Source organism: Trichechus manatus, unplaced genomic scaffold (genome assembly GCF_000243295.1).
Source record: "Trichechus manatus latirostris isolate Lorelei unplaced genomic scaffold, TriManLat1.0 scaffold00255, whole genome shotgun sequence".
NCBI lineage: Eukaryota > Metazoa > Chordata > Mammalia > Sirenia > Trichechidae > Trichechus > Trichechus manatus.
The window spans coordinates 1,897,412-1,922,383 of NW_004444191.1; the positions used below are offsets into that span (position 1 = coordinate 1,897,412).

Below are 24,972 nucleotides of genomic sequence, written 5' to 3' on the forward strand. Positions count from 1 at the left end.
AACCCCCAACCCCCCACTGCGGTCGGCCGGCAGCCGGCAGAAACGACGCGGATACACTGGGCTTCCTGGAGCAAGCCCTCTCTGCAGACACAGGGTAAACATTTCACTCTGACCTCCCTGCGCCCAGGAGGGAAGCCACAGGGTGCGGTGGGTGGGGAAGCCCCTTGGCCCCGGCCCCAGGAGAACGCAGTAAACAAGGTCTGTGTTGCAATCCCGGGCCTGCCTGTGAGGAGGGGAATGCAGGGCCAGAGCTCCAGGCAGAGGAGGCAAAGGGCAGGAGGAGGCCTGGGGTGGAGGGAGTGAAGCGCCTGGAGTCGGGGAACATGAACAGGAGGCTGGGAGAGCAGGAGGGCCCGGCCGGGTGGAGGCAGGGCAGCCGGGAAGGCGGGGAGGAGAGGCCAGCAGCTGGCCAGTGTGCAGCCTGCTCTCCAAGACCTCAAGCTGGGCGAGAACTGGAGAGGTCAGGATTACAAGGCATCAGGTGGCAAGGAGACCTAGTCCTCCTGGCATGAAGCAGCTTTAAAACTGCCTAGTGGACTGGCACACCAGACTCCCTGCTCTGCGTCTGATCTCAAGAGTCCACCTGCCCGCCTTGCCTGTCAGACCTTGTGGTGGAGCGGGGATTCACCTCCCAACTCCCCAGAGGAGAAAACTCGAGTGCAGGGGTCTCGTTCCTCAACGAACACTGTCTAAGCACAGAGATGGAGCCACCCACTAAGAGTTCCCGGGGCTCAGGGCCCATGGGGGCCCCTGGGACCGTGGTGAGCAAGACCATCGGAAGGTACTGAGCTCCTACACATACCAGGCGCGCCAGGCACTTCACACTCTGCCTCGTGCGGTCCTCACGGCACCAAGAAGTAGATGTTTCCCATTTGACAGATGGGAAAACTGAGGCTCGGAGGAGTGATGTCCAGAACGCACTGGAAGCCTGGTCCGTCAGTTAGCTGGCAAACTTACTGACCATCTACTACTCTAGGGGCTGGGCACAAACACACTACTGGGTCCGGGGGTGTCAAGGGAGGCCCCCGAAGAGGTGACAGCCCTGCCCTGCAGACATCCGGGGTAAATACAGCGAGGACAGGGGCACAAAGGCCTGCCGCCCGACAGGGCTTTCTGTCCCGGGCCAGAGAGCGGGTAAGTGCAGCTGGAGCCCAGGGGTAAGGAGGTGCGAGGCAGGAGATGGGGGCAGAGGTGTGGGCAGGGGCCAGATCCCGCCTGCCTCATGGGCCTTGGCAAAGGGTGGGGATGAGAGGCTGCATGAAGGGACGGAAGGAGGTGAGAGTGGCAGCGGGGAAGCCAGGCTGTTAGACAGACGCTCAGCTTGGAGACGATGGGGCCTAGAGGGGGTTGAACGAACCCTGGTGGGGCAATGGTTAAGTGCTCGGTTGCTAACCAAAAGGTCGGCAGTTTGAACCCACCAGCAGCTCCAAGGAAGAAAAGATCTGGAGATCTGCTCCCGGAAAGATTCCAGCCTAGAAAATCCTACGGTGCATCTCTACCCTGCCCTATAGGGTCACTATGAGTCGAGTCCACCTGATGGCACACAGCGATGAGGGGGCTGAGGCGGGGCAGCTGCAAGGAGAGAGGAGGGGAGGAAGGGGTGATGCGGGGTGTGGGGGAAGAGACGGGGGCCAGGTCCTTCTTCCGCATGCGAGACCCCCCTTAGGGCTGTCCAGAGCCCCCCACTCGGTTGTTTCTGGTTTGAACACTGGGGTCCTACCCTGCCATCCCATCCCCCACCCCTGCTCCTGCCATGCCCCTGTGGCACTGGAAACTCCCTGCCCCTCCAGACATTCGTCCGAGATGAGTTATTTGCCTCTCTCTCTGTCACCAGGGACTGGGGCACACTAACAGGCTGTGGCTGCTGCTACATCCCCGCTGCCCAGGCCTGGAGACGCTGGGATGCTAGGATGCAGGGAGTCAGCCCACGTGACCAGCTCACATATCTGAAGTCCTGGTCCTCAGCACCAACTCCACCCGGACTCCTAGCGCATGTCCCAGGCCTTACAACCATACGATGGTCGGAACTGGACAGTCACTTCCTCCTCCTTATTCCTAAGTCATTTCTGCTTCTCCAACCATCTTGCTGACCTTTTGCTCCAAACCCGCTGATTCAAGACTTTCTGTTCTTACCCACAAAGCACACTGAGCAGCATGTCCCCAAACGTGCCTGAGCATACCCAGAATCTCTTAGAAAGCACACTGTAGGTGCAGATTGCCCAACAGACAGTTCTGATTTTAATTCTAAAACTTCCTTCCTGCTCAGATGAATGTTACCACAGTAGTCCAGAGGGTCCTCCCACACAGCCATCTAGGGCTCTGTCAAGGGACCCCCAACGTGGCCAGGTCCTTCTTTCCCACGGGAGCCCCTCCTCAGGGATGTGGAGGGAGGGGTGTCTGGGGCCCTGGGCTGGGGAGAAGACAGGGTGGGGCCATGGAGGGGAGGTCCCAGACTAGACAGGGCTGACCTAGCTGGGCCTGACCTGCTGCCCTTCGTCTCAGCTCAGTGCCGGGTCCCCAGATCCAGCATCCCCTCGTTAGAAGTACACATTCTCGGGCCCTGCCCCAGACCTATTCAGTCTGAAACCCCAGGCGTAGGGCCCAGAAATCTGTGTTTTAACGAGCCCTCCAGATGGGAAAGAACTTGGAATGCACAGTGGTCACATCAGTGGCCAGTGATGGCGAAGACAGGACCCGGGAGCGTTTCACTGTTGCTCGTTCGTAGGTGCCCGTGGAGTCTTGACCTGGCGGCAGCTAACCACATCAACCGTGTTCTTCTGATGGAGAAGGGTGGCTCTCCAGGGGACTCTGGATGTTGGGACAGGGCACGCTGCCCCCTCCCCCCACCTCAGGGAGAGGGGTTGTTTCCATGTCTCCACGGGTCAATGCCAGGACTGGATTAGACGGTTTGGCAGACTCAAGCAGTGATGGAATCAGATGAAGGTCCAGCTCAGAGCTGCACAAACAGAACCTCCCCCCTTTCTCACGTGGCTCTCAGGGAAAACAGTGAGAAGTGCAGTTGCCTTGTGTCCTTGGGTAAAGTCACGGGGAGCTGCCTGCCTGCCTGCCTGCCTGCCTGAAGGTGCTGAGTAATTTAATTTACTCCACTTAGCGAAGGAGAGTGTCCCTGGGTGGTGCAAAAGGTTAAGCGCTTGATTACTAGCCGAGAGGCTGGAGTTTCGGGGCCACCCAGAGGTGCCTCAGAAGGCAGGCCTGGCAATCTGCTTCTGAAAGGTCACAGCCTGGCAAACCCTATGGCGCAGTCGTACCCTGCACACACGGGGTCGCCAGGAGTCGGAATGGATTTGTGGGCAGCTAACACCAACTGCCAGGATCTTTCCTTACCTTAAGCAGGAATCCTCCTCCCCAGGGACAGGCTTTTCTACCAAGGCGGGCGGAGGGCGGGCTCGTAGCTGGAAGCGGCCGGCCTCGGACCTCTCCTGCCCCCACTATAGGGGTGGGGACTTTCGGGCGCCCTCTGGAGATCCTGATCATGGCAAACAAACACAGCCCCCACAAGGACAGTCGAGGAACAATTACTTTGTTTTGGCCTCTTGCCCTTTTGGACGGTCCCTGAGGACGTGTCCCAGGGGGAAGACAGGTTTTTACTGACTCAAGCCAGTTTAGCGCGGAAGGTCCCACTGCGTTCGCACTGCCGAGGGGCTCGCTGAGCCCTTTCACAGGCGTTACCTCATTTATCAACCGAGGCTCAGGGAAGTTCAGCCAGCAGCCCAAGGCCACACCGCGCTGGTGACGTCGGCAGGGCGCCGGCACGTTCCTCCTCTCTCGGGACCCCGCTGGCTGGGGGCTGGGGGGCTGGGGTATGGGGCTGGGGGCCGGAGGGTCTGGGGTATGGAGCTTGGGGCCGGAGGGGCCGGGGTATGGGGCCAGGGGGCTGGGGCTGGGGACCCCACGAGCTTCCCCAGACGCTCGACTTAGCCGGGCTGGGGCTGGAGCTGCTTGGGGCCGGGGCCTTCCTCTGCGCCCCCGGGTCCTCGAGGAATTCGCGCCCGGGAAGTCGTCCTCCGAGGTCCGCGGGCTCCAAAGTCAGCCCGGTGACCCCTCCCCGAGGGCCCGATCCTCCGCCCTCGGGCCCGGACAGCCCTCCTCCGTGCCGGGTCCTCGCAGCCGCGCGCGCAGTCCGCCCCCTCGGGTCCGCCCCCACCTCGAGCCGCCCTCCCCGGGGGCTCCCCCGGCCGCCCCCGCTGACTCAGCGGAAAGCGAGCCGGGAGGGCGGCCGGGCAGCCGCGCCCGCCCCGGGGTTAATTGCTCTGCTCCGAAGGCCCCCTCCCTCCCCGGCCGCCCGCCCCCGAGTCGCCCCGCTCCGCCCCCAGGAGAGGTCGGGGGCCCGGGCGCAGGCGGCGGCAGGCGCAGCGAGGCGAGAGCGCGGCGCAGCATGACAGCCATAGTCGTGCAGGTAGCGCGGGGGGCCGCGCGGGCCGGGGTGCTGCCCCATCGTGGGGGCGGGAGGGAGGGACGGGGGTCCCGACTGAGAGCCGGTCCCAGCCTCGGGCCAGCCGGGGGCGGGGTGTCCCCGCCGTGCCTGCCCCGGGCGCAAGCCTGCCGGGTCCCTCGGAGTCCCGAGGCGGTTGGGCGGGAAGCAACTTGGGGGCGCCCGCCCGGCTCCGGCGCTGCCTCCTCTGGCCTCTGCGCTCTGCTGCTGCCTTGCAAGCACCGAGGTCCCCAAAGTTCCCTAGGAAAGATTCCTCCGCTTGTCTTTGGGGTTCCGAAAATCCCAGTGACCTGTCAGTTAGGTTCGCAGGAGGGATCCCTTCTTTTTAAGAAACAAGGCACGTCTGTGGTGGAAGACGGACAGAATCCACTCGCAAAGGGAGGCTTGCCTTATGTAACAGGATGTGTTTCTTGGGAAGCCAGAACTTTCTGGGGGCGAGGATGGAAAGACCGCTTCCTCGCCTACGATCCGGGAGTATGGTGTTGCGGGGCGCGTGGGCACCGCAGAGAAAAGGCTGGGGCCCCGGGAGCTGCCAATCTCTGGCGAGGGAAGGGGCCCGCATCCCCGAAGATGTAGTTTCTCCTTAAAGTGGTGCAAGATATTTCTGTTGGCAAAGAACCTGCACATTCCTACCTCCTCCCCGCTGGCCGCTGCTCTCCAAAGGGAAGCCGGCTGGTGGCTGGACCGCTACCCTGCAGGCGAGCTTCCTTTACGTGCAGGCATTCCACCAGCTCGCCTCCTCCGGCCGGTGGGAAAGGAATGTCCTGATAATTATTGAAGCCCGTTGACTTGGCTTCCAAGTCTTCTGATCCCCCGGACGACAGACTCGGGTAGATCCTGCTATGCCCACTTAACAGATGAGGTAACTGAGGCCCAGAGGTGAAGGGAGTGTCCAAGACCCCCAGTAGGCAGCAGAATAGAGATTCAAATCCAGGACTTTTGGCGCCAAATTGCTTGACCTTTTTGCTTTCCTTGACCAGAGAAACCCACCCACAGGCTACCTCCGACATAAAGCCAAACCTACTTGCCGTCAAGTTGATTCCAACTCATAGAGACCCTATAGGACAGAGTAGAACTGCCCCATAGGGTTTCCAAGGAGCAACTGGTGGATTCAAACTGACCGAGCTCTTAACCACTGCGCTCCCAGGGCTCCACAGGCCACCGCAGGAATGCCTTTTAGGCGGGGATTTGGGTGCAGTGAGTTCACCCTCTTTTCTCGGGGCCTAGTCTTCAATCATGGACAGGCAGCCTCCTGTGACAGGCCTTGGGAGGAAAGGGACAAGCAGGGACCGGAGGGTAGGGCTGGGTGGGGTCTATCCCTGCAAGCAGTTTCGAGTCCCGCCTGGGAGTGAGATTCATAACCAAGGATTTATCAGAGGGATGGGACAGGGAGTGCTAAATTAAGAGGTGCAAAGGCGCAGGCAGGATGAACTTCAGCAGGGAGGAAGGCTGGGTGCTGGGTGGAGGCCGAAGGCTGGTAGCAAGGGACGGGTATGGAGTTGTCAGCGGAGAAGGAGGATGCGTTGGGTCAGGGATGGGGAATAGGGCCTCAAGCCCTGCATTTACTCTAAGCTGGGGAACCTTATTGGCTTCCTAACCATCAGAGCTGCTGTGTTAATAGTAGCGAACAGTGAGCATTTAACCTCAGGCCAGGGACTGTTCTGAGCACTTCACAGATAACGCATTTCATCCCACCGCGACCCTATGAGGTAGGGACTGTCATCTCCATTGGAAAGGTGAGGAAACGGGGAGAGAGAGGATGAGAATGAATGAGAGTAACTTGCCAGAGGTCCGGCAAGCTCAAAAGCAGGCGCCGTGGCTCATGACCCACGTTCTGGATTGTGCTGGCTGGGCCGGGCCAGGCTGGGCTTCGGGGGACAGAGGCAGGTGGACTCCTTAGGAGGCTGTGGAAGTAATTTCAGATGATTTCAGGCTAGTGATGATGAGGGCCTAGGCCTGGGTACAGTGGGTGATGAGGAGGGACAGGTATGGGAGACAGGTTGGAGGCTGGGGATGTGGGGAATGAACAGGGAGGAGCCCAGAGTGTCTACTTGGGGGTGCTGTTGGTTGAGGGGAGCCCAAGTGTAGGATTTCGGCAGAGGAGGCAATAGCAGCACAGGCGTGTTTTGCAGGGGGGTTAGGAGTGAAGACTCGATGTAAGCTGTTATTGTTACTAATAATGTTAATAGCGCTCACAAATCAGGTCTGATCATGTGCCAAGCACCTTCATAGAGTGATCTCATTTCATCCTTGGGGTTTTTATTGGTGCTCACAGAGTTTAACGAAGCCCTAGGTTGGGGCGGGAGGGGGACAAGATGAAATGACGTCCAGCTGCCTTCTCTTTCTGATCCCAGCAGAATGTCTGAAGGCCTGGAAATGAAAGTCCAGTCTGTCCCCAGCATAGGAGGGGCTGAGGAAGGGACAGCGCATGGTGCCTGCTCTCCAGACAGCCTGATTTCTAGGGTCACATGGCTCCTGGGTGGCTCTGCGACTTTTGTTCTCTGCGTCTGGGGCTCTCCCATCCCAGGACCACGTCCATCTCCAGGGCGTTGTAACTTGGCCGGGTGCCTCTGTGGCCACCGCTTTCCTGCAGAGGTCAGCAGCCACACCTTACAGATGAGACAAGGGCCATGGAAGTTAAGAGCCCACCCAAGGACAAACACCTTTAACGGTAGACTAGACAAAAACGTTTTCCAAAGTTGCTTTTGGTCTGTTTCTTAGCAGTAAACCCAAACCCGGTGCTGCCGAGTTGATTCCAACTCATAGAGACCCTATAGGACAGAGTATAACTGCCCCATAGGGTTTCCAAGGATTCGAACTGCTGACCTTTTTGGTTAGCAGCCAAGTTCTTAACCGCTGCGCTGATGAAATTCAATACAGACTCATCCTAGATCCCCCAATGTGTCAAGAAGATAACAGGGGATCTTTTATAGTCAAGGAGTCCCTGGGTGGTAGAAAAGATTAACGTGCTTGGCTGCTAACTGAAAGGTCAGAAGTTTGAGTCCACTCAGAAGTGCCTCGGAAGAAAGGCCTGGCGATCTGCTTCCAAAAAACCAGCCATTGAAAATCCTCTGGAGCACAGTTTGATTCTGACACACATGGGTTTGCAAGGAGTCGGAGTCAACCCAGAGGGGGCCCGCTGTGGGTGGGGAAGGCAGGAAAAACCTCTAAGAGACATTTAAGCTGAGATACAAAGAATGGAAGAAAGGAGAGGGCTGAGGAAGCCAGAGAAAAACCTTCCAGGCTCAGGGGCTGTAGGTCTGAGGGAGGAACCCTCTAAGCTTATTCTTGGCCTGGAAAGAGGGTTGTTTGCCTGAGTGGGGCGGGGAGAGGGGAGTGGCCCTGGGAAGGTGGAGAGGGAGGCAAGAGGGCCAGGTCCTGTGGGGCTTGTAGGTCCCAGTAAAGCGTTTTACCCTTTGAAGTGTTTATTTTTTCTGCTTTCGGAGCTGGGGATTGCCCCAGGATTGTGAGATAAGAGACGACTTGCTGGATGCCCAGTCCGGCTTGCCAGGAGACAGGTGTGGGTGGCTCACTTCTGATGCTGGGACCAGAGGTTGCAGGAATGCCTCAGTGGCTTCCCACACCTCAAAGCTGCTTAGACAGACAGTCTGGTCTGCACGTTCTAGGTGGGGCCCAGGCTGAGCAAGACTGAAGGGCAAGGTACAAACATAACTCAGTACTGAGGAAAACAAGGTAATAACAGGGAGTCAGTCCTTCCTGGAGTGCACGTGGAAAGCGCAGAACCAAGGGTTAGGATAGAACTGGAAGTGCATTAGGAAGGTGCTAGAAAGATGGAGGGGAAGTATTGATACGCTATTTTCCAGGCGCTTCATACTATACCCTCCAAATCCTGCCAGGCAAGAATTCTTTTGCAGACAAAGAAATGTGCAAGGTCACACAAGCCAGCCAAGACCGGCTTTTGAATTCAGGTCTGCCTGGGATTTGCCGGCTCCACAGAATTGGGGTTTCTTACCCACTGTAAGAGGGTAGTGGTGGATCAGCGACAGAGTCCTCGCCTTCCATGTGGAAGACTCAGCTTCAGTTCCTGGCCAGTGTCCCTCACGCACAGCCACCGCCCATCTGTCAGTGGAGCTTCCAGACTAAGAGATTAGGAAGAAAGTCCTGGCAACGTACTTCCAAAAATCAGCCAGTGAAAACCCTGTGGTTCACACTGGTCCGATCCACAGCTCATCACGGACCAGGTGGCGTTTTCTTGCGTTTTCTTCTGTTGTACATGGGGTTGCCCTGAGCCCGGGGCAGACTCAAGCGCAGCTAACACCACCAGCACCCATGATAAAGGCTGTTAAAAGAAACGAAGGTCAGGGAACACGTACTGCCTGATGAGTAACTGGACAACAAATGCTTATAGGTTCGCAATGGAGGGCAGAGGACAGGCAGACTGCGGGAACGGTTCCCCAGAGAAGCTGGTCGGAGCCAGATGAGAAGATAAGGGGAGCTATAAATTAAGGGGGGTGTTCCAGGCTTCACACGAGACCAGAGAAGAACCATGGCCGTGGGGAGCTGGAAGACATGTTGAGGAGAAAGTGGTTCCCCCAGGGTCTCAGGGGAGTCCCCCGAAGAGGCTGGAGGGATGTGGGTGGGGCCTTCCTCTGACATGGCCGTCTGTGTGTCTTGCAGGCCCAGAGGCTGCTGGCCCCGAGGAGGCCCTGCAGGCCCTTCTTTGAGTCCTTGGTGCGGACCTTGATCATCGTGTGCGCTGCCATGGCTGTGGTCCTCTCCTCTGTCTCCATCTGTGACGGCCACTGGCTCCTGGCCGAGGGCCGCCTCTTTGGGCTGTGGCACTTCTGCACCACCACCAACCAGAGTGAGCCACACTGCCTCCGAGACCTGAGCCAGGCCCGTGTGCCGGGGCTGGCCGTGGGCATGGGCCTGGCCCGCAGCGTGGGCGCCCTGGCTGTGGTGGTGGCCATCTTTGGCCTGGAGTTCCTCATGGTGTCCCAGGTGTGCGAGGACCTCCACTCCCGGCGCAAGTGGGCCCTGGGCTCCGTGTTCCTCCTCGTCTCTTTCCTGCTCTCCTCCGGGGGGCTCCTGAGCTTCGTGATCCTTCTCAGGAACCAGGTCACCCTCCTGGGCTTCACCCTGATGTTCTGGTGTGAGTTCACCGCCTCCTTCCTCTTCTTCCTGAACGCCCTCAGCGGTCTGCACATTAACAGCATCACACACCCCTGGGACCCTCCGAGGAAATTTTAGAGCCCCTCTGGGGACACCGGGTTCTACAGGAAAGTGTGGTCAAGATGGGACTTTTCCAAAGTTTAACCTCTGGTAGGGGTAGGGGTGGGACGATGACCTTGAAACTGCTGCCTGTTAGCCGCTAAGCTTTGGGGGATTGGCCGGAAACAGCCCCCAGGCCTTTGCAGCTGGTCTGCAGGGCCGGAGGCCGCGAGGTACCTCAGTGCCACCAGCTGCGCAGGCTGCCAAGTTATCAGGATGCTGATTTTAGAAGACAAAAAACGGTTTAAAACCCTTTTCCTGGATCCTTCCTCCCAGGACTGGCATGGATTTGGAGGCAGGCAGGGTAACTTGGTGCCAAGGTCAGCTGCCCTGCAGCTACAGTTCCTACCTGTTTCATTGACTCTGCTGGTCTGTGCGGCTGGGGTATTCCTGGGCTTTGTGGGGCTGCTAGAGGGCATCGCTCTTCCAGCTGAGGGTCTAGTTAGTGCAGGGACTTTCTTCCACCAGCTCACAGGCTCCTCCTTGTTTCATCCCCGGGAGACGGAGCTCCAGACCCCTCAGGATTGGACTTGACTTGACCCCTGCCTTTGGGGGGCCCCATGATCCCTGGGTAACCCTGCGCCTCTGGCAGCCGCCCCTCGGGGACTGTGCCCATAGGAATCCTGCCTTGGTGTGGTTTTCCTTTCTCCTTCAGAAAGAGTTCTTGGGCAAGCCTCCAGAGGGTCCACCTGACTAATACACCGTCCTCCCTCAGGCCAGTGTGTGTGTGTGTGTGTCCACTTATTTGCAAGGCTCACGGCCTCACGCTGCCATTTTGGCCCTAGAAAATGGCAGTTTTTCAAGAGCACAGATCTTGACCTGCTGGACCCGCCGGCCTCTATGGGGGTCAAAGGGGAACGGCCAGACCTCGGGTAATGATTAATCACCATCCTGGGGATGAGTGAGGTGACGGGGCGCTGGGAACCAATGGAGATTTGCACCCTTGCCGGCAGATCTGCATTTCTGTACAGCCAATCGTCCCTTTCCGAGTCCCTTTTCTGCCCCCCCCGCGGGTGGGGTTTTGTGCTTGGCCTACGTCATTCTATTCTGCTCCCCGCCCCCCGTGAATTCCAGCTTCCACAGGGTGTCTTCTGGTGTGTGCCCTTTCCTTGTCTACAGAGGTCCCCTTCCTGGGCTGAGTGTCTACACACACACCTCCATAGTGATTTTTACAACTTTTATTCTGAGATACATGGAGTCCATGGAAATCACCAGGGAAGGGTGTCTGGACTCATTGGTTTTACAAAGAACAGAGCACAACAAAGCCACATCCAGGCTCGGCTTCTTAGCCCTGGGAAATGGGAATCTGGCCTTTTCACTCCAGGAGCGATCCACAGGTGCAAAGGGGTGACCCCCTAGCCCCGCCCCAACCTTGTCTGCAGGCGGGACTTGTCCAGGGTTGCCCAAAGGCAGCACTGGAGTTTGGGAGCCCCTCCACCCCGCCGCCCCCAGCAAAATGCTCTTTGGTCTACACCGGGGCAGGAGTTGTCTGCGTGCTGGTCCAGACTGCTTTCCTCCGTAGGCGCAGAGAGTTAAGCACTCCGCTACTGACTGAAAGGTTGGTGGTTCAAACCCACCCAGAGGCACCTCGGAAGAAAGGCCTGATGATCTGAAAGAACACAGCCATTGAAAACCCTATGGGGCACAGTTCTCCTCTGACACGTGGGGTCTCCATGAGTCGGAATTGACTCGATGGCACTGGTTTGGTTAGGTTCTGATTTGGAGCACTAGTAGGTTTTGTTCTGTGAGAAAGTTGAACTCTTTGGTCCTCTTGAATCCTCACAGTTGGCGTGGGCAGGAGGGAGTGTGGTGCTGCGCCCAGGGAGTGTTGGGGGTAAGACTGCCATGGAGGACTACCCAGGAGCTGAGAGGGGCCGGGAGAGAGCCTGCCACCCCTCGGTGCCGGGAGTGGGCTTCGTGTGGGACCAGGGACAGCCCAGACACAGCCTCAGAGTACGGGGTGTGAAATAAAAAGGCCCTGGACTGAACTGCCGCTTCCTTACGTGGGCAAGTCCCAGGACACTGGGGAATCGCTCGTCTGCCAAAAATGTCCATTTCCTGCTGTACCTGCCTCTGGGAAAGGGGCGCTGAGAGCAGAGGTGTGCTTCAGGCCTCATTAGGATTCCCAAAGGGGACTGTGGACCTGGGCCTCCCCGGCCACCATTGTGACTGTCAGATTAATCTAGCGTTGCCTTGGAAGGGTCTGAGTGAGAGCTGCTGGGCAGGTGAGCTGCAGTGGGGGCGGGGGAGGGCCTGCCTAGGGACAAAGGTCCTTGATTCCTCCTGTTTCCTGGGCTTTTGAGCTTGTCCCTGGAGGTGGGGCTGAGGCTCAGGGAACCCTTCTCCAGCAGGAAGGGTTGGGAGGGAGCCACAGCACGGGGGCAAGCGGACTGACAGACGCAGGACCAGATCGCACCCTGGCTGGTCTTTACGTCCCCGCCCCTTCTGGAATCCCTGGACCCCTCTCAGATGACGCTGGCCCTGCAGGTGCCCCGGCTCTGCTCGGAGGGGCTGGCCTTCGTGCCGTGGGTGAGGCCATTGGTGCCAAAGGAGGAGCTGAGGGCCACGGGGCGCATGGGGAGCTCATGGAGGTGCCACTGCTGCCACTTCTTCTGAACCTCCAGCTGCACCTGTCCCCAGAGACGGCCATCAGCCCAGGAGGGAAGGGCCACCTGTGCCCAGAGCCCCACTCACTCCCTCCAGGGGCCTCTGCACAGGCCCTGCCCCTCCCGCAGGTCACGCAGCTGACCATTTCCATCACCGACAGCCTGTAGGTGCTGACGGCTAGGAGTTCCTGGGTGGTGCAAAGGTTAACACGCTCGGCTGCTAACTGAAAGGTGCCTTGGAAGAAAGGTCTGGTGATCTACCTCTGAAAAATCAGCTCTGCTCTAACACGCACAGGGTTGCCGTGAGTTGGGGTTGACTCGAGATGACTGGTTTGGTCTTTTTGGTTTCCTGAGGGCCGTCTACTGAGCTCTTCCGCCTGAGGTCTCATTTCATAGTGTCCCCGAAGAAGGGACTTGTTTGTTGTACAAACTGCAGAACTCAAACAGAGAGATCACCCAGGACAATCGATTCCCATGAAATCACCCGAGCACAGAAAGTATGCGGGAGTCAGGAAATTGCTGTTTGGAAATTGCCTTCCAAATCCTCAGCTGAGGCGGCATGACTGAAGCCTTGGACTTTCAGAAAACAAGGGAGGTTATTCCCATTCAAGCGTGGTGAGCCAGGTAGAAGGTCACAGTCATCGAAAGGTGTGACTCATGCACCATACCGCATTCAACTCGTGTTAACTGCATAGTGTCCTTGTGCCAGGGGCCTTGTGTCCTGACCCAGACTCTCTTTTTAAGGATCAAGTCATCCAAGGAAGTGTGCAGGCCCCAGGGAGCGAGTCCACACCCATCTGGAGGTCTCTGAGGACTGAGCTGCAGGCATTTCATCTGAGTTCCTCCTTTACCCCTCAGGACATGAGGCCTGCCAATAGAGCAGGCTGCAGAGCCTGGTATCTGGTTGGGGTGCCTGCACCTTTCTCCTGCCTTTCCCGAACTCGTCCGAGAGTGCTTGTTAAAACCCATTCTCCGGCCCGACTCAGACCTTTGGAATTTTTGCTGAATCCGAAACTGGGGCTAGGGCCCCGCAAAACCAAACCAAACCCATTGTCATCGAGTCAATTCCAACTCATTCCCCACGTGTTACATAGTAGAACTGCTCCACAGGGTCTTCTTGGCTGGCATCTTTACAGAAGCAGACCGCCAGGCCTGTCTTCCGCGGTACCAGGGAGTGACTTGGAACTGCCAACCCTTCAGTCAGCGGTAGAGCACAGTTTGTCCACCCAGGGCCCAGCAGTCTGTTTTAACAAGCCCTCCGGTGATTCTGCTGCGTTACTGAGCTCAGACCTGTACAAGACAGAGACTGGTGCCCAGGTGTCACCCACCCGGACTCCAGGACCTCCCTCATCACGTCCCCCTTCCTAACTCCTGGAGTCTGGTGGATAGGGAGCTGTTTGGGCACCAAGCAGCCTGCGGACACTCACCTCCCCGTTAAGGAAGCAGTAGAGGACCGCCACCACCAGGCCCTACGGAGAAGCAGAGACAGCAGGGGGTTAGCGCAGGGGTTCAGACTGGCCTCGTCAGCTCCTCCTCCGCCATGTCCTTCCACCACCAGCTCCAGGCTCACTTCCTGAAGAAAGTGTTCCTGGGTCTTCCTTGCCTCTCTCCCATCACCTCTCACCTCATGCAAAGTGGGGCTACCTCCTGTGCCTCCCCTGCCCCCCCAGCGCCCGGCTATGCCTGCATTGAAGACTGTGAGCTCCTTGGGGACAAAGACCAGGTCCCTTTCCTCTGTGGTCCCTGTCCCCAGTGTAAGCACTGCGCTTCAGACACATGTAGTGTCGGTAACATGAAGACTCGGGGCCAGCCTGTCTGGGAGAAGGGACCTGAAGCCCGCCCAGCCCAGCGGCGGGGGCAAGTCAACCACGTGTGGCCTCCAGAGACCACGGTCCCTGTGGAGACGGTCGTTCAAGATGTGGTGGAAATCTGGAGCCGTTTCAATACGGGCAGCTCATTTAAACTGACCTCCATGTTAGATGAACAGGTATGGCTCTCCTGGTTAGGGGCCGCCTCCGACTCTTTTGTTCCCTGCCTTCGTGGGGGTCCCTGGGGGGTGCAGATGGTTAACACTCTGCTGCTAACCCAAAGGTTGGTGGTTCGAGTCCACCCGGAGGCCTGGCGATGTACTTCTGAAAAATCAGCCATTGAAAACCCTATGGAGCTCCGTTCTCCTCTGATGCACCTGGGGTCACCACGGGTCGGAGTTGACCCAGTGGCAACTGATGGTGGTCAGACAGACAGGGTGAAAGGCCGGCTTTGAAATAAAGCAGACCAGAAGTTGTTGCACAGCTTGGCCCCTTAGTAATGTGGGATTCTGGGTGCCTAAGTCCTAGGAGGTAGGTGGAAGGGCCCCGTTTTATGGGTAAGGGGACTGACCCTTAGCGAGGTCTGCTTGGCAGGTGGCTGCTGCCCCCTCTTGTGTCCTGCGACCCAGGAACCCATTTTCACTGTGTTCACAGAAGAGCAGGAGGCCAGGGTGAGGGAAAGTTCGCTCTTCCCCCGGGTGTACAGAGGGCCGGCCGCACACAGGCCAGCAAGTTTGATAAAGTCCGCAGTTACCATACGGTCATTGAAAATGAAGTTCTTGAAGCGTTTTGATGACATGGAGAAATGTGCACGACGGGTACGATAAAGGATTAAGCAGAACAAGCAGGATACAAAACACACCCCATGACCTCAATGATATGTGCCAGTGTCCTCGTGAACAGAAAAGAGGCAAGCAGTAAATACAGCAACATTTCAACCGAGGCTGCTTCTCGGTTATAGGTGATTTTCTGTTTTTGTTTTTAAAGTTTGTCGTTTTCCAAATTTTCTACAATAAGCAAGTATTATTTATGCAATTTGAAAAAGCTTATAAACTAGTTTTTAAAAGTGTATGACTGTGATAATGATATTGTGGTGAGTATGTTCCTTTTTAGAAATAACATACCAAAAGAAAAAAAAACCATATTGCCGGGAGTCAACTCCAGCTCATGGCAACCTATAAGACAGAGCAGAACTGCCCCATAGGGCTTCCAAGGCTGTAATCTTTACGGAAGCAGACTGCCACATTTTTCTCCCACGGAGCAGCTGGTGAGCGCTTAACCGCTGTGCCACCGGGGCTCCTTAGAAATACATGCAGATGAAGTAATATGATGGCTGGGATTTGCTTAAAATAATTGGGGGGGGCCGGTGTGGAGGAGTGGGTGGGGACAGAGGCTGAAACAAGGTAGGCCATGTGTGAGTGCATAATTGTTAAAGCTTCGTGAGGGTTACTTGGGGGCTCATTATACTATTCTCTTCACTTTTGTATGCGGAAGAATTTTTTTGCTGGCTGGAAACCAAAAGATTGGCGGTTTGAATCCATCCAGAAGCACCTTGGAAGAAGGGCCTGAAGATCTACTTCTGAAAAAATGGCCACTGAAGATCCTATGGAGCGCAGTCCTACTCTGACATATGAGGTTGCCATGAGTTGGAATTGACTTCGCAGCAACGAGTTTGTGTGTGTGTGCACGTGTACACAAACTCATCGCCATCGAGTCAATTCCGACTCATAATGACCCTATAGGACAGAGCAGAACTGTCCCCATAGGGTTTCCAAGGAGTGGCTGGTGGATTCGAACTGCCGACCTTTTGGTTAACAGCTGAGCTCTTAACCACTGCACCACAAGGGTATGTGTATATATATATATATGTGTATCTATACATACATAGATATACATATATATAATCTTTTTTTTTTTTAAAGATGAATAAAATTGACAAGTCTTTAGCTAAACTGACAAAGAAAACAGAGAAGGTGCAAATATTTAAAATCAGAGATGAGAGCGGACACATTACAGCTGACCCTGTAGAAGAAATAAAAAGTATCATAAGAGAATACTAGAAACAATTTACACCAACTAATTAGATAACGTAGAAGCAACAGCAAATTCCTAAAAACACATAAGCTTCCTACATTGACTCTAGAAGTAACAGAAGATCTCAGCGGACCCATAACAAGTGAAGAGACTGACTCAGTCATCAGAAACTTCCCAACAAAGAAAATCCTGGCCCAGACGGCTTCACTAGGGCCTTCTTCCAAGTATGTAAAGAAGTGATTCCAATCCTTGTTAAGTTTTTCCAAAACATAGAAGGCGAGGGGAGGGAAAGATTCCTTTAAGAAAAATCTTGCAAGATCCTTTTTCTTCATAAACACGTCTGTGTGGGAACATTAAAAAAGTGCTTTTGATTTTCTACTAACAAATCATTTCCTCAGAGTGAAGCCGAATGGTCTTCTCTTGGGTTTCCACAGCTCCAACCACAAGCCCCAACTCGGGGGTACAGGAAGTCCCCGTCCACGCATCGAGGCAGAGCTGGGTCTCTATGTGCTCAGTGCTGTCATTTTCTACGTCTGTGACCTTGATCAAGGCAATTTACCTGTCTAGACCTCAACGCCCCCGCTTGCCAACTGGGCGGAATAGCCCAATTGTGCTTCAGCCTCTATGGACGGCTGCAAGGGCTGTGTGGGTGGGAGCCCCCTGGCAGACAGAAAAGGCATGGCGCCTTACAGCAGAGTGGGTTCCTGGAGGTCTGAGGCCCTGGTGGGGGCCAAGGGTGCTGCTTCGTTCTTAAGACCCCGTGTCTTTAGCAGGGAGAGCCCTGGGCGGGGTCAGAAGGCGAGGACTAGGGCAAGAGCGTACCCCACTCACAGATGTGTTCCAGTGAGGCTGGAACCTGCAGCTGACAGGAGGGAACTCGGGCTCGCCCCCGGCCCTGACAGGATTCCGTCCGCTGTGGAAACATTGCTGAAGACCTGCTGGCTTTCTCAGGAAAACGCATTAGAGACGTTTCTCTTAGGTCTCCGAGTCTAATCACTGGGCTTCTGGGAACTGCTTGTTTGATATTACACTATTTATTTCTACTACCACCAGTTTCTGTGGCGTCAATCCCAATTCTTGGTGACCCCATGTGTGTCAGAGTAGAACTGTGCTCCATAGGGTTTTCAATGGCTGATTTTTCAGAAGTAGATCACCAGCCCTTTCTTCCAAGGCACCTCCAGATGGACTTTAGCCTCTAACCTTTCAGTTAGCAGGTGAGTGTGTTAACCTTTTGCACCACCCAGGGACGCCTTAAAACTTTATATTATGGATACTATAAATCTTGAAACCCATGGCATTTCTGTGTGTTTTTTTAGTTGTGCTTTAGGTGAACGGTTACAGCCCAAGTTAGTCTCTCATACAAAAATTTATACACACATTGTTAGGTGACCCTAATTGCTCTCCCTGTACTGACAGCACACTCCTCCTTTCCACCCTGGATTTCCCGTGTCCATTCAACTAGCTCCTGACCCTCTCTGCCTTCTCATCTCGCCTCTGGACAGGAGCTGCCCATTTAGTCACGTGTATCTACTTGAGCTAAGAGGCACACTCCTCACGAACATCACTTTATGACCCATAGTCCAGTCCAGTCTTTGTCTGAAGAGTTGGCTTCGGGAATGGTTTTAGTTCTGGGTTAACAGAGAGTCCAGCGCCCATGCTTTCTGGGGTTCCTCCAGTCTCAGTCAGACCATTAAGTCTGGCCTTTTAACAAGAATTTGAGTTCTGCACCCCACTTTTCTCCTGCTCCGTCAAGGACTCTGTTGTGTTCCCTGTCAGTTGAAATCCACTGCATTTCTGTCTTTGCTTTAGCTGCCAAGAAGCTCTAAACCACCTTATGACCCACCTATCTCACAGGACTTTTTCAAATTTGTTTCTGTGTATGAATGCAAGTCTGGATTCATTTTCTTTCTTCACTGATCCCTTCGTGTCCTTATATATATTTTTTTTTGTGCTCTCTTTTTTTGTTTTTTTCTGAAAGCGGCATCACATTACTTTTGAAAGGAAATAGCTACAAGTAAGTAAACAAAATAACATTGTGAAATCTGGAATTCAGATTTGTCCCAGAGAAGGTTCCCTTCTGTCCCAACATGCTTACTTTTTTTTTTTTTTTTAATCTCAGAACATCTTGATAGGCAATTTCCCCCTCATTTTATTTACTTTTTAAGGTTCTTTCTTTTTCAAAGCAAGTTGTATATGCCCGTGGTTTTAAAGAGTCAGATGACTCTTGTGTCAAAGACCAGAGCCTCCTGGCACGCCCCTCCCCCACCCCATTTCCTGTTTCTGGGAAGCAACTACTTGAAACTCTTAACTGATTCTGAATAATATGCTGATGTTGCTACTTCCGGATTGTTTAGTCTGGGGCATTTTCTATGGACTTCCCATTATGAAGACGAGGGTATCGCATGCACGGAAACACCCCACCACCCCCACGGAGCATCCCCTGTCATCTGCCCTCTGAACATGCTGATGGCACAGTAGTCAGTTTGCATGTTGCCGTGACGCTGGAGGAGCTCTGGTGCGCAGTGGTTAAGAGCTCGGCTGCCTAACGAAAGGTCGGCAGTTCGAATCCACCAGCCGCTCCGTGGAAACCCTATGGGGCAGTTCTGCTTTGTCCTACAAGGTTGCTATGAGTTGGGATGGACTCAACAGCAACGGTTTTTGTGATGCTGGAAGCCATGACACCAGTATTTCAAGTCCCAGCAGGGTCACCGATGGTAGACAGATTTCAGCAGAGCTTCCAGACTAAGACTGACTAGGAAGAAAGACCTGGCAATCTACTTCTGAAAATTAGTCAATGAAAACCCTGTGGATCACAACAGACTACTGCTGAAGACGAGCCCCGGAGGTCGGCAGGCACTCGAAATACCCCAGTGGCTGCAGCAACGGGGTCGAGCACAGCAGTGTGGTGAAGATGGTGGAGGGCCGGGCAACGTTTCCTTCTGTTGTACACGGGGTCGCCCTGAGCGGGAGCCGACGTGCCCACAGCTAGCAACAATAGCAACCCGTGCTATTGAGAGCTGTGGAAGGTCACGTGTCTCCTTTGTGTTTTCCCTGGAGTCAGTCCCTCTCTCCTTGGTTTTGCTTTGTTTTATTCCCCACCCCCGTTTTGACGGGTGGTGAACCCAGGTCCCACTCGGGTCCCACAGCACAGTGAGGTCCTTCCCCTCCTTCTCTTGGGTCCCTGACAAATGAGGCGTCCGCCTTCCCGAACCTCACGTTGGACTCTTCCAGAAGCCTGGCTTGCTGTCCCCGTGGCCTCTTTCTATGGAAAGAGAGATCGTCTCTTTCCAGCTTAAAGTTACAGTCCCTGAAGCTTACCTGGAAGGAGCCGAGGGCCAGTTCAAAGAACAGCTGGATCTCCATGGCATCCTCTGGGGAGAAGGCGAAGACCATATAGTGGACCCCGAAGAGGGGGATCAGCAGCAGGGTGGACTTGGCTAACCGCCTGGGGACAGACAGCCGCTGAAGCCTCTTGCTAGGTGGTGAGCCCCCCTCCCTCCTGGCCCACTCCCGTCTCTGCGGACCCCATCTTGAGGCTGACTGCATGGGGTTTTGCAGCAACGGCCCCCCAACTTTTTCTTCCTTTTTTTTTTCTTTTGGAATATTTCCAATCCCCATGTGCCCATCACCCAGATACATTTATTAACTCACAGCCAATCCTCAAACTTCCTGATGTTGCCCCTCTACCTGGAAAACAATTTAAACACGTACCACCTACATAACCTTATTTATTTATAAATAATATGCATGTATTACTGCCACTCTGGATCTTACATATTATTAGCAAAGCCAGCTTTCTTATTGGTTACATTGTGTATATCTATATGGAGAATTTCTTTTATTTTCTTCCCAGACTAGGGTTGCCAAATTTAGCAAATAAAAATACAGACTGCCCAGTTCGATTTTAATTTCGGACTGTGTCCTGGTTTGTATCTACTAGTGTCCTCCCACATGTTAAGCTCCACCGACTTTGGAGACCACTGCTCTGGGGACATCCTGGAAAATCTGTCACTGAGGAATCTGACCGCTGCTGGCGTCTCCAAAGGACTCCGCTCAAAACTTCATGAGAAAATCTCTGGTTGACAGTCATCTGTCTTTAACTTCTATTTTTACCATCTTAAAAGTTTAAAAATATTTTGGGATTACGCATCTTGAAAATCTGATGGAAGTCAAGATCATCCTCCCCTGAAAAGTACACCCACCTACAGATATTGTATGTGATTTTAGAAGTGTTACAAACAAAGATGTCACTTTAAGGACTAAGGGGTGCATGACCAAAGCCATGGGTGTCTTCAGTCACCTCGTATGCATGTGAAAGCTGGACAATGAATAAGGAAGACGGAAGGAGAATTGATGCCTTTGAATTATGGTGCTGGCGAAGAATATTGAATATAGCATGGACTGCCAGAAGAAGGAACAAATCTGTCTTGGAAGAAGCAAGGATGACGAGACTTCGTCTCACATCCTTTGGACATGTTATCAGCAGAGACCAGTCCCTGGAGAAGGACATCATGCTTGGTAAAGTAGAGGGTCAGCGAAAAAGAGGAAGACCCTCAAGGAGATGGATTGACACAGTGGCTGCAACAATGGGCTCAAGCACAACAACGGTTGTGAGGATGGCGCACGACCTGGCAGTGTTTCGTTCTGTTGTACACGGGGTCGCTAGGGGTCAGAACCGACTTGACGGCACCTAACAACACCACCACCATGCCCCCCAACCAAAGCCCGTCCTCAGACTCCCCAGCCTTGCTTCAAGGGTAGGAATCTCTGCTACCTGCCTGCCTTCTGGCCTGAGATTTCCTAAATCCTCACCCCCAGGGCAGTGTCTAAGGCTTCATGCTGGTATCCACTACCCCTACTGACTTTGCCAAGGCTGGGGGACTAGGTCCACGCCTTTCCCTTTGCCTCCATCCCAACAACGCAGAGCACAAGCTAGGTATACAGTAGGTGCTCCATAAATGCTCGCTGAGTGACTGGGTGTGTCTAGGTTTTCGCACTTACTTGTAATGGTGCCCTTCGTTTCCTCTTGCTTCCTGGGTTCTAAGCTTTTTCATCAGGATCCTCAGAATGTTTATAAAAAGGATGAAATTAATCTACAAAACACAAGGCAGAGGTGGGGCTGAAGGAGGTGTTGGCTTTCCTTGCCAGCTCTCCCGGCCGTGTTCCCTGGACCTGAGGGCAAGGAAAGCATTGCAGACATCACATCCACGACATCCTATCACTGCTGCCCCCTCCCCTGGCGCCCCCGAGTCTTGCTGAAACCAGCCGACGATGGGTGGCCAAAAAGCTTGGCTGGAGCAGTACCTCATCCTGCCACCAGGCTGCAAACCTCTCAGTCCGCTCACCTGCAGCACAGATGCTTGTTGTCAGCTGCCCTCAAGCCACCCCCTCTGCCCACGAGGTATTCATTGCCCGATATTCGGAAGTAGATCACCAGGCCTTTCTTCCTAGTCTGTCTTAGTCTGGAAGCTACTCTGAAACCTGTTAGCGTTTAAGCAACACACAAGCCTTCACGGACAGACAGGTGGTGGCTGCCTTTGGGCAGCGGGCATTAGGGGCCCTTTTTTAAAAAAAAATTTTTTTATTGTACGTTAGGTTAAGGTTTACAGAACAAATAGTTTCTCATTAAACAGTTAGTCCACGTATTGTTTTATGACAATGGTTAACAACCCCACAACATGTCAACCTTCTCCCTTCTCAACCTTGGGTTCCCCATTACCAGCTTTCCTGTCCCCTCCTGCCTTGTTGTCCTTGTCCCTGGGCTGGTGTGCCCATTAGTGGCCCTTTTGGTGCTTCTCACACTTTAATGTATGTTGGAAGCATGCGGGGATCTTGTTAAAATGCAGCTCCTGAGATTCTGCATTTCTAACAAAAAAAAAAAAAAACGTGTTCCTGTCGAGTCGGTTCAAGCTAAAATGTGTTTACACTGAATTAGGGTGAGTGCTAATCCAGAGATTGAGGCAGTGGTGATTCTGTGCTAGAGTTCTCGCCTTCCACGCAGGAGCTCTGGGTTCGATTCCCCGCCGACGCCCTTCCCGCACAGCCACCACCTGTCTGTCTGTCACTGGTGGTGTGTGTGGCTCCGATGCTGAGCAGGTTTCAGTGGAGCTTCCTGGCTAAGACGGAGTAGGAAGAAAGGCTCGGCGAGCTAGCTCCGAAAACCAGCCAATGAACGCTCCGTGGATTACAAGGGTCCCATCTGCAATTGGTTATGGCAATGGCACAGGACCGGGCTGCATTTGGGGGTCGCCATGAGTCGGGGGCGACTCCATGGCCGCTAACAACAGCAATTCAATGACTAGTGTCCTTATAAGAAGAGGAAATGTGGACACAGACGCACAGGGGAGAGGGCTCCGTGAAGGCGGAGGCAGAGACGGCTGGTGCGTCTACAGGCCGAGGACTGTTAGCAACCTCAGAAGTTAGGAAGAGGCAAGGAAGGGTCCTCCCTGAGAGCCTTCCGAGGGAGCACAACCCTGCTGCCACCTTGATTTTGACTCCGGAACTAGAGAGAATACATTTCCGTTGTTTCAAGTCTGTGCTGCTCTGTTACGGCAGCCTAAGCAGCCAGTCGGAAGGCTTCCAGCAGGCGTTCTCACGCTTGAGAGGGAGGGCTGCTAGGCCCCACCCCTTCAGGTTACGCTCAGTAAATCTGCGCTCTTGGTGGTGTTAGGTGCCATCCAGCCAATTTCAACTCATTTTGATCCCATGTGACAGAGGAGAACTGCCCCGAAGGGTTTCTAGGCTGTAATCTTTATGGGAGCAGATCGCCAGGTCTTTCTCCTGTGGAGCTGCTGGGTGGATGTGACTGACAACCTTTCAGTTAGCAGCTGAGTGTTTAAATTTTGTGCCACCAGGACTCCTTAAATCTGGGGTAGAGCCCAAGATTTTGCATTTTTAACAAGCTTCCAGGTGATGGTCTGGGGACCACACTTTGAGAACCACTGCTTATGTAGTCAGTTTGCAGCTTAATCACCTCCTCCAGAAAGCCATCCTGGATAACCTTCCCTTCCTGATTCTTCGCTCCTGGATATCTTTACTGTATTTAGGAATGATGTTACTGGGTAAGGGTATTTAAGGTATTTTAAAGGGGCCAAAGGCATGCATCTGTCAAACTGTGTGTGTGTGTCCACTTACCTGCCAACTCAATCACAACTTCCTCAAAAAACAGGAATCCACCACCACCCCCAGTTCCCATGGAGTCAGTTCCAACTCATAGTGACTCCATGTGTGTCAGAGTAGAACTGAGCTTCATAGGGTTTTCAATGGCTGTGACCTTTTGGAAGCAGACTGCCAGGACTTTCTTCCGAGGCGCCTCTGGATGGATTCAAACCACCAACCTTTTCGTTAGTAGCTTAGGGCTTAACCATTTTCACAAGCGTGGATTACCTGATAGGCAAGGTAAGCACAGTGCTTACCCTGCTTACCAGATCCTCTGTAGTGAACAATTTCACATTTTTTTCACCGCATCAAAGATTCTGCTTCTAGGTATGGCTGGCATCTGTCTCTCTCCCAACCCCACAGCACCTTCCTACAGAATCAAAGCCTCTTTTCCAATTTACAGTCCCTGACGGGGCGGGTTACCCAGGAAGCAAGGTAAGCACGGGCTTACTTGTGCTTCCTTACTAATCTGTAGTGAACAATTTCATGGGGCTTCACCACGTATGGGTTGTCCGCAGCCTGCCTCTCCCCAGCTGAGCCGTCAAAGTCAGAATCACGGCAGGGAGCCTGGGTCCACTCAGGGAGGGCGTGGCTCCCGCAGGAATATGGTGCGGCCATAGCAAATCAGTTTGTCAGATAATTTCAAATGACATGGGACAGTTCACGTCTATTGCTCAGTAAAAAAATAAACTATATTATGTATTTTTAACAAGAAAAACATCAATGCTCAAAAATATGAAGGGTGAGCGCCCGTGTTCACAACATGTGGTGGTGGAACTGCTGGTGATTTTACTCCATTTTTAAGATCCAGGTTTATATTTTCCCATTGTTTTTACACTTTAGTTCTATTATTTTTGGGAAAAAAAAAAGAAGGTCATGGACTGGCGCCTCCTCCCCACCCATCCCATGAGGTCACATCACCAGCCAGTGGGAGAGCAGGGTCTGCTGCCCTGACCTGTGCGGTGGGTGGCGCTGGACTGGGGCCGAGCCTGAGCGTGCCCGGGGTGCACGCTCCCTCCCCACTCCAGGGGGCCGGGGCTGGGGCACAAAAAACAGGTTCTGCAGCCCAGCATCCCTCGGAGCCTGCACGTGGGGGTGAGATCCAGCTGAGGGATTGCGTCCATCCAGGAATCGTCCCTCCCCGTCCCCCTCTTCCTTCTTCTTCACTTTGGTTAACTCAATTTTTTTTTATTGTGGTAAAATATATATAACCAAACATGTGCCATTTCAACCAGTTTTACTCAGTTAATATTAATCATGTTCACCATGTTGTGTAACTCACCACTATCCATTTCTAAAACTGGCATCCCCTTCAATAGAAACTCAGGGCCCCTTAAGCAACCACTCCCCCTTCCTCCTCCCACCAGCCTCTGGCAAGCGCTAATAAGCTTGCTCTCTGTGCCTCTGCCCAGCCTAGCTGAGTGGGCCCTGACCCGTACCCACGCTGCCCAGCCTAGCCGTGGGGGCCCTGACCCGCGCCCACGCTGCCCAGCCTAGCCGTGGGGGCCCTGACCCGCGCCCACGCTGCCCAGCCTAGCCGTGGGGGCCCTGACCCGCGCCCACGCTGCCCAGCCTAGCCGTGGGGGCCCTGACCGTGGAGCAGAATCACGTAGGGAATCTGAAAACAAGACCGGTGCCCAGACCCCGCCCCTGAGCAGTGACAGCAGGAACATCCAGGTAT

The 24,972-nt window shown here is 54.2% G+C and overlaps 2 protein-coding genes across 2 annotated transcripts in view; one reads left to right on the forward strand and one right to left on the reverse strand.

The window, feature by feature from the left end:
* The first annotated feature begins 4,396 nt into the window (after window positions 1-4,396).
* Window positions 4,397-9,664, forward strand: TMEM37 (transmembrane protein 37). The gene is made up of 2 exons (XM_004389690.1): window positions 4,397-4,417; window positions 9,092-9,664. The coding sequence occupies exons 1-2, from the start codon at window positions 4,397-4,399 to the stop codon at window positions 9,662-9,664; spliced, it is 594 nt and encodes a 197-aa protein (XP_004389747.1).
* A 2,486-nt stretch (window positions 9,665-12,150) lies between these two features.
* The window catches only part of SCTR (secretin receptor), a 121,108-nt gene continuing 108,286 nt past the window's right edge, over window positions 12,151-24,972 (reverse strand). The window contains exons 14-17 of the mRNA XM_012559499.1: window positions 21,135-21,226; window positions 19,452-19,578; window positions 13,719-13,760; window positions 12,151-12,315 (exon numbers count right to left, since the gene is read on the reverse strand). Of these exons, the coding sequence (XP_012414953.1) occupies window positions 12,151-12,315; window positions 13,719-13,760; window positions 19,452-19,578; window positions 21,135-21,226 (426 nt within the window). The remainder of the gene's footprint in view (window positions 12,316-13,718; window positions 13,761-19,451; window positions 19,579-21,134; window positions 21,227-24,972) is intronic.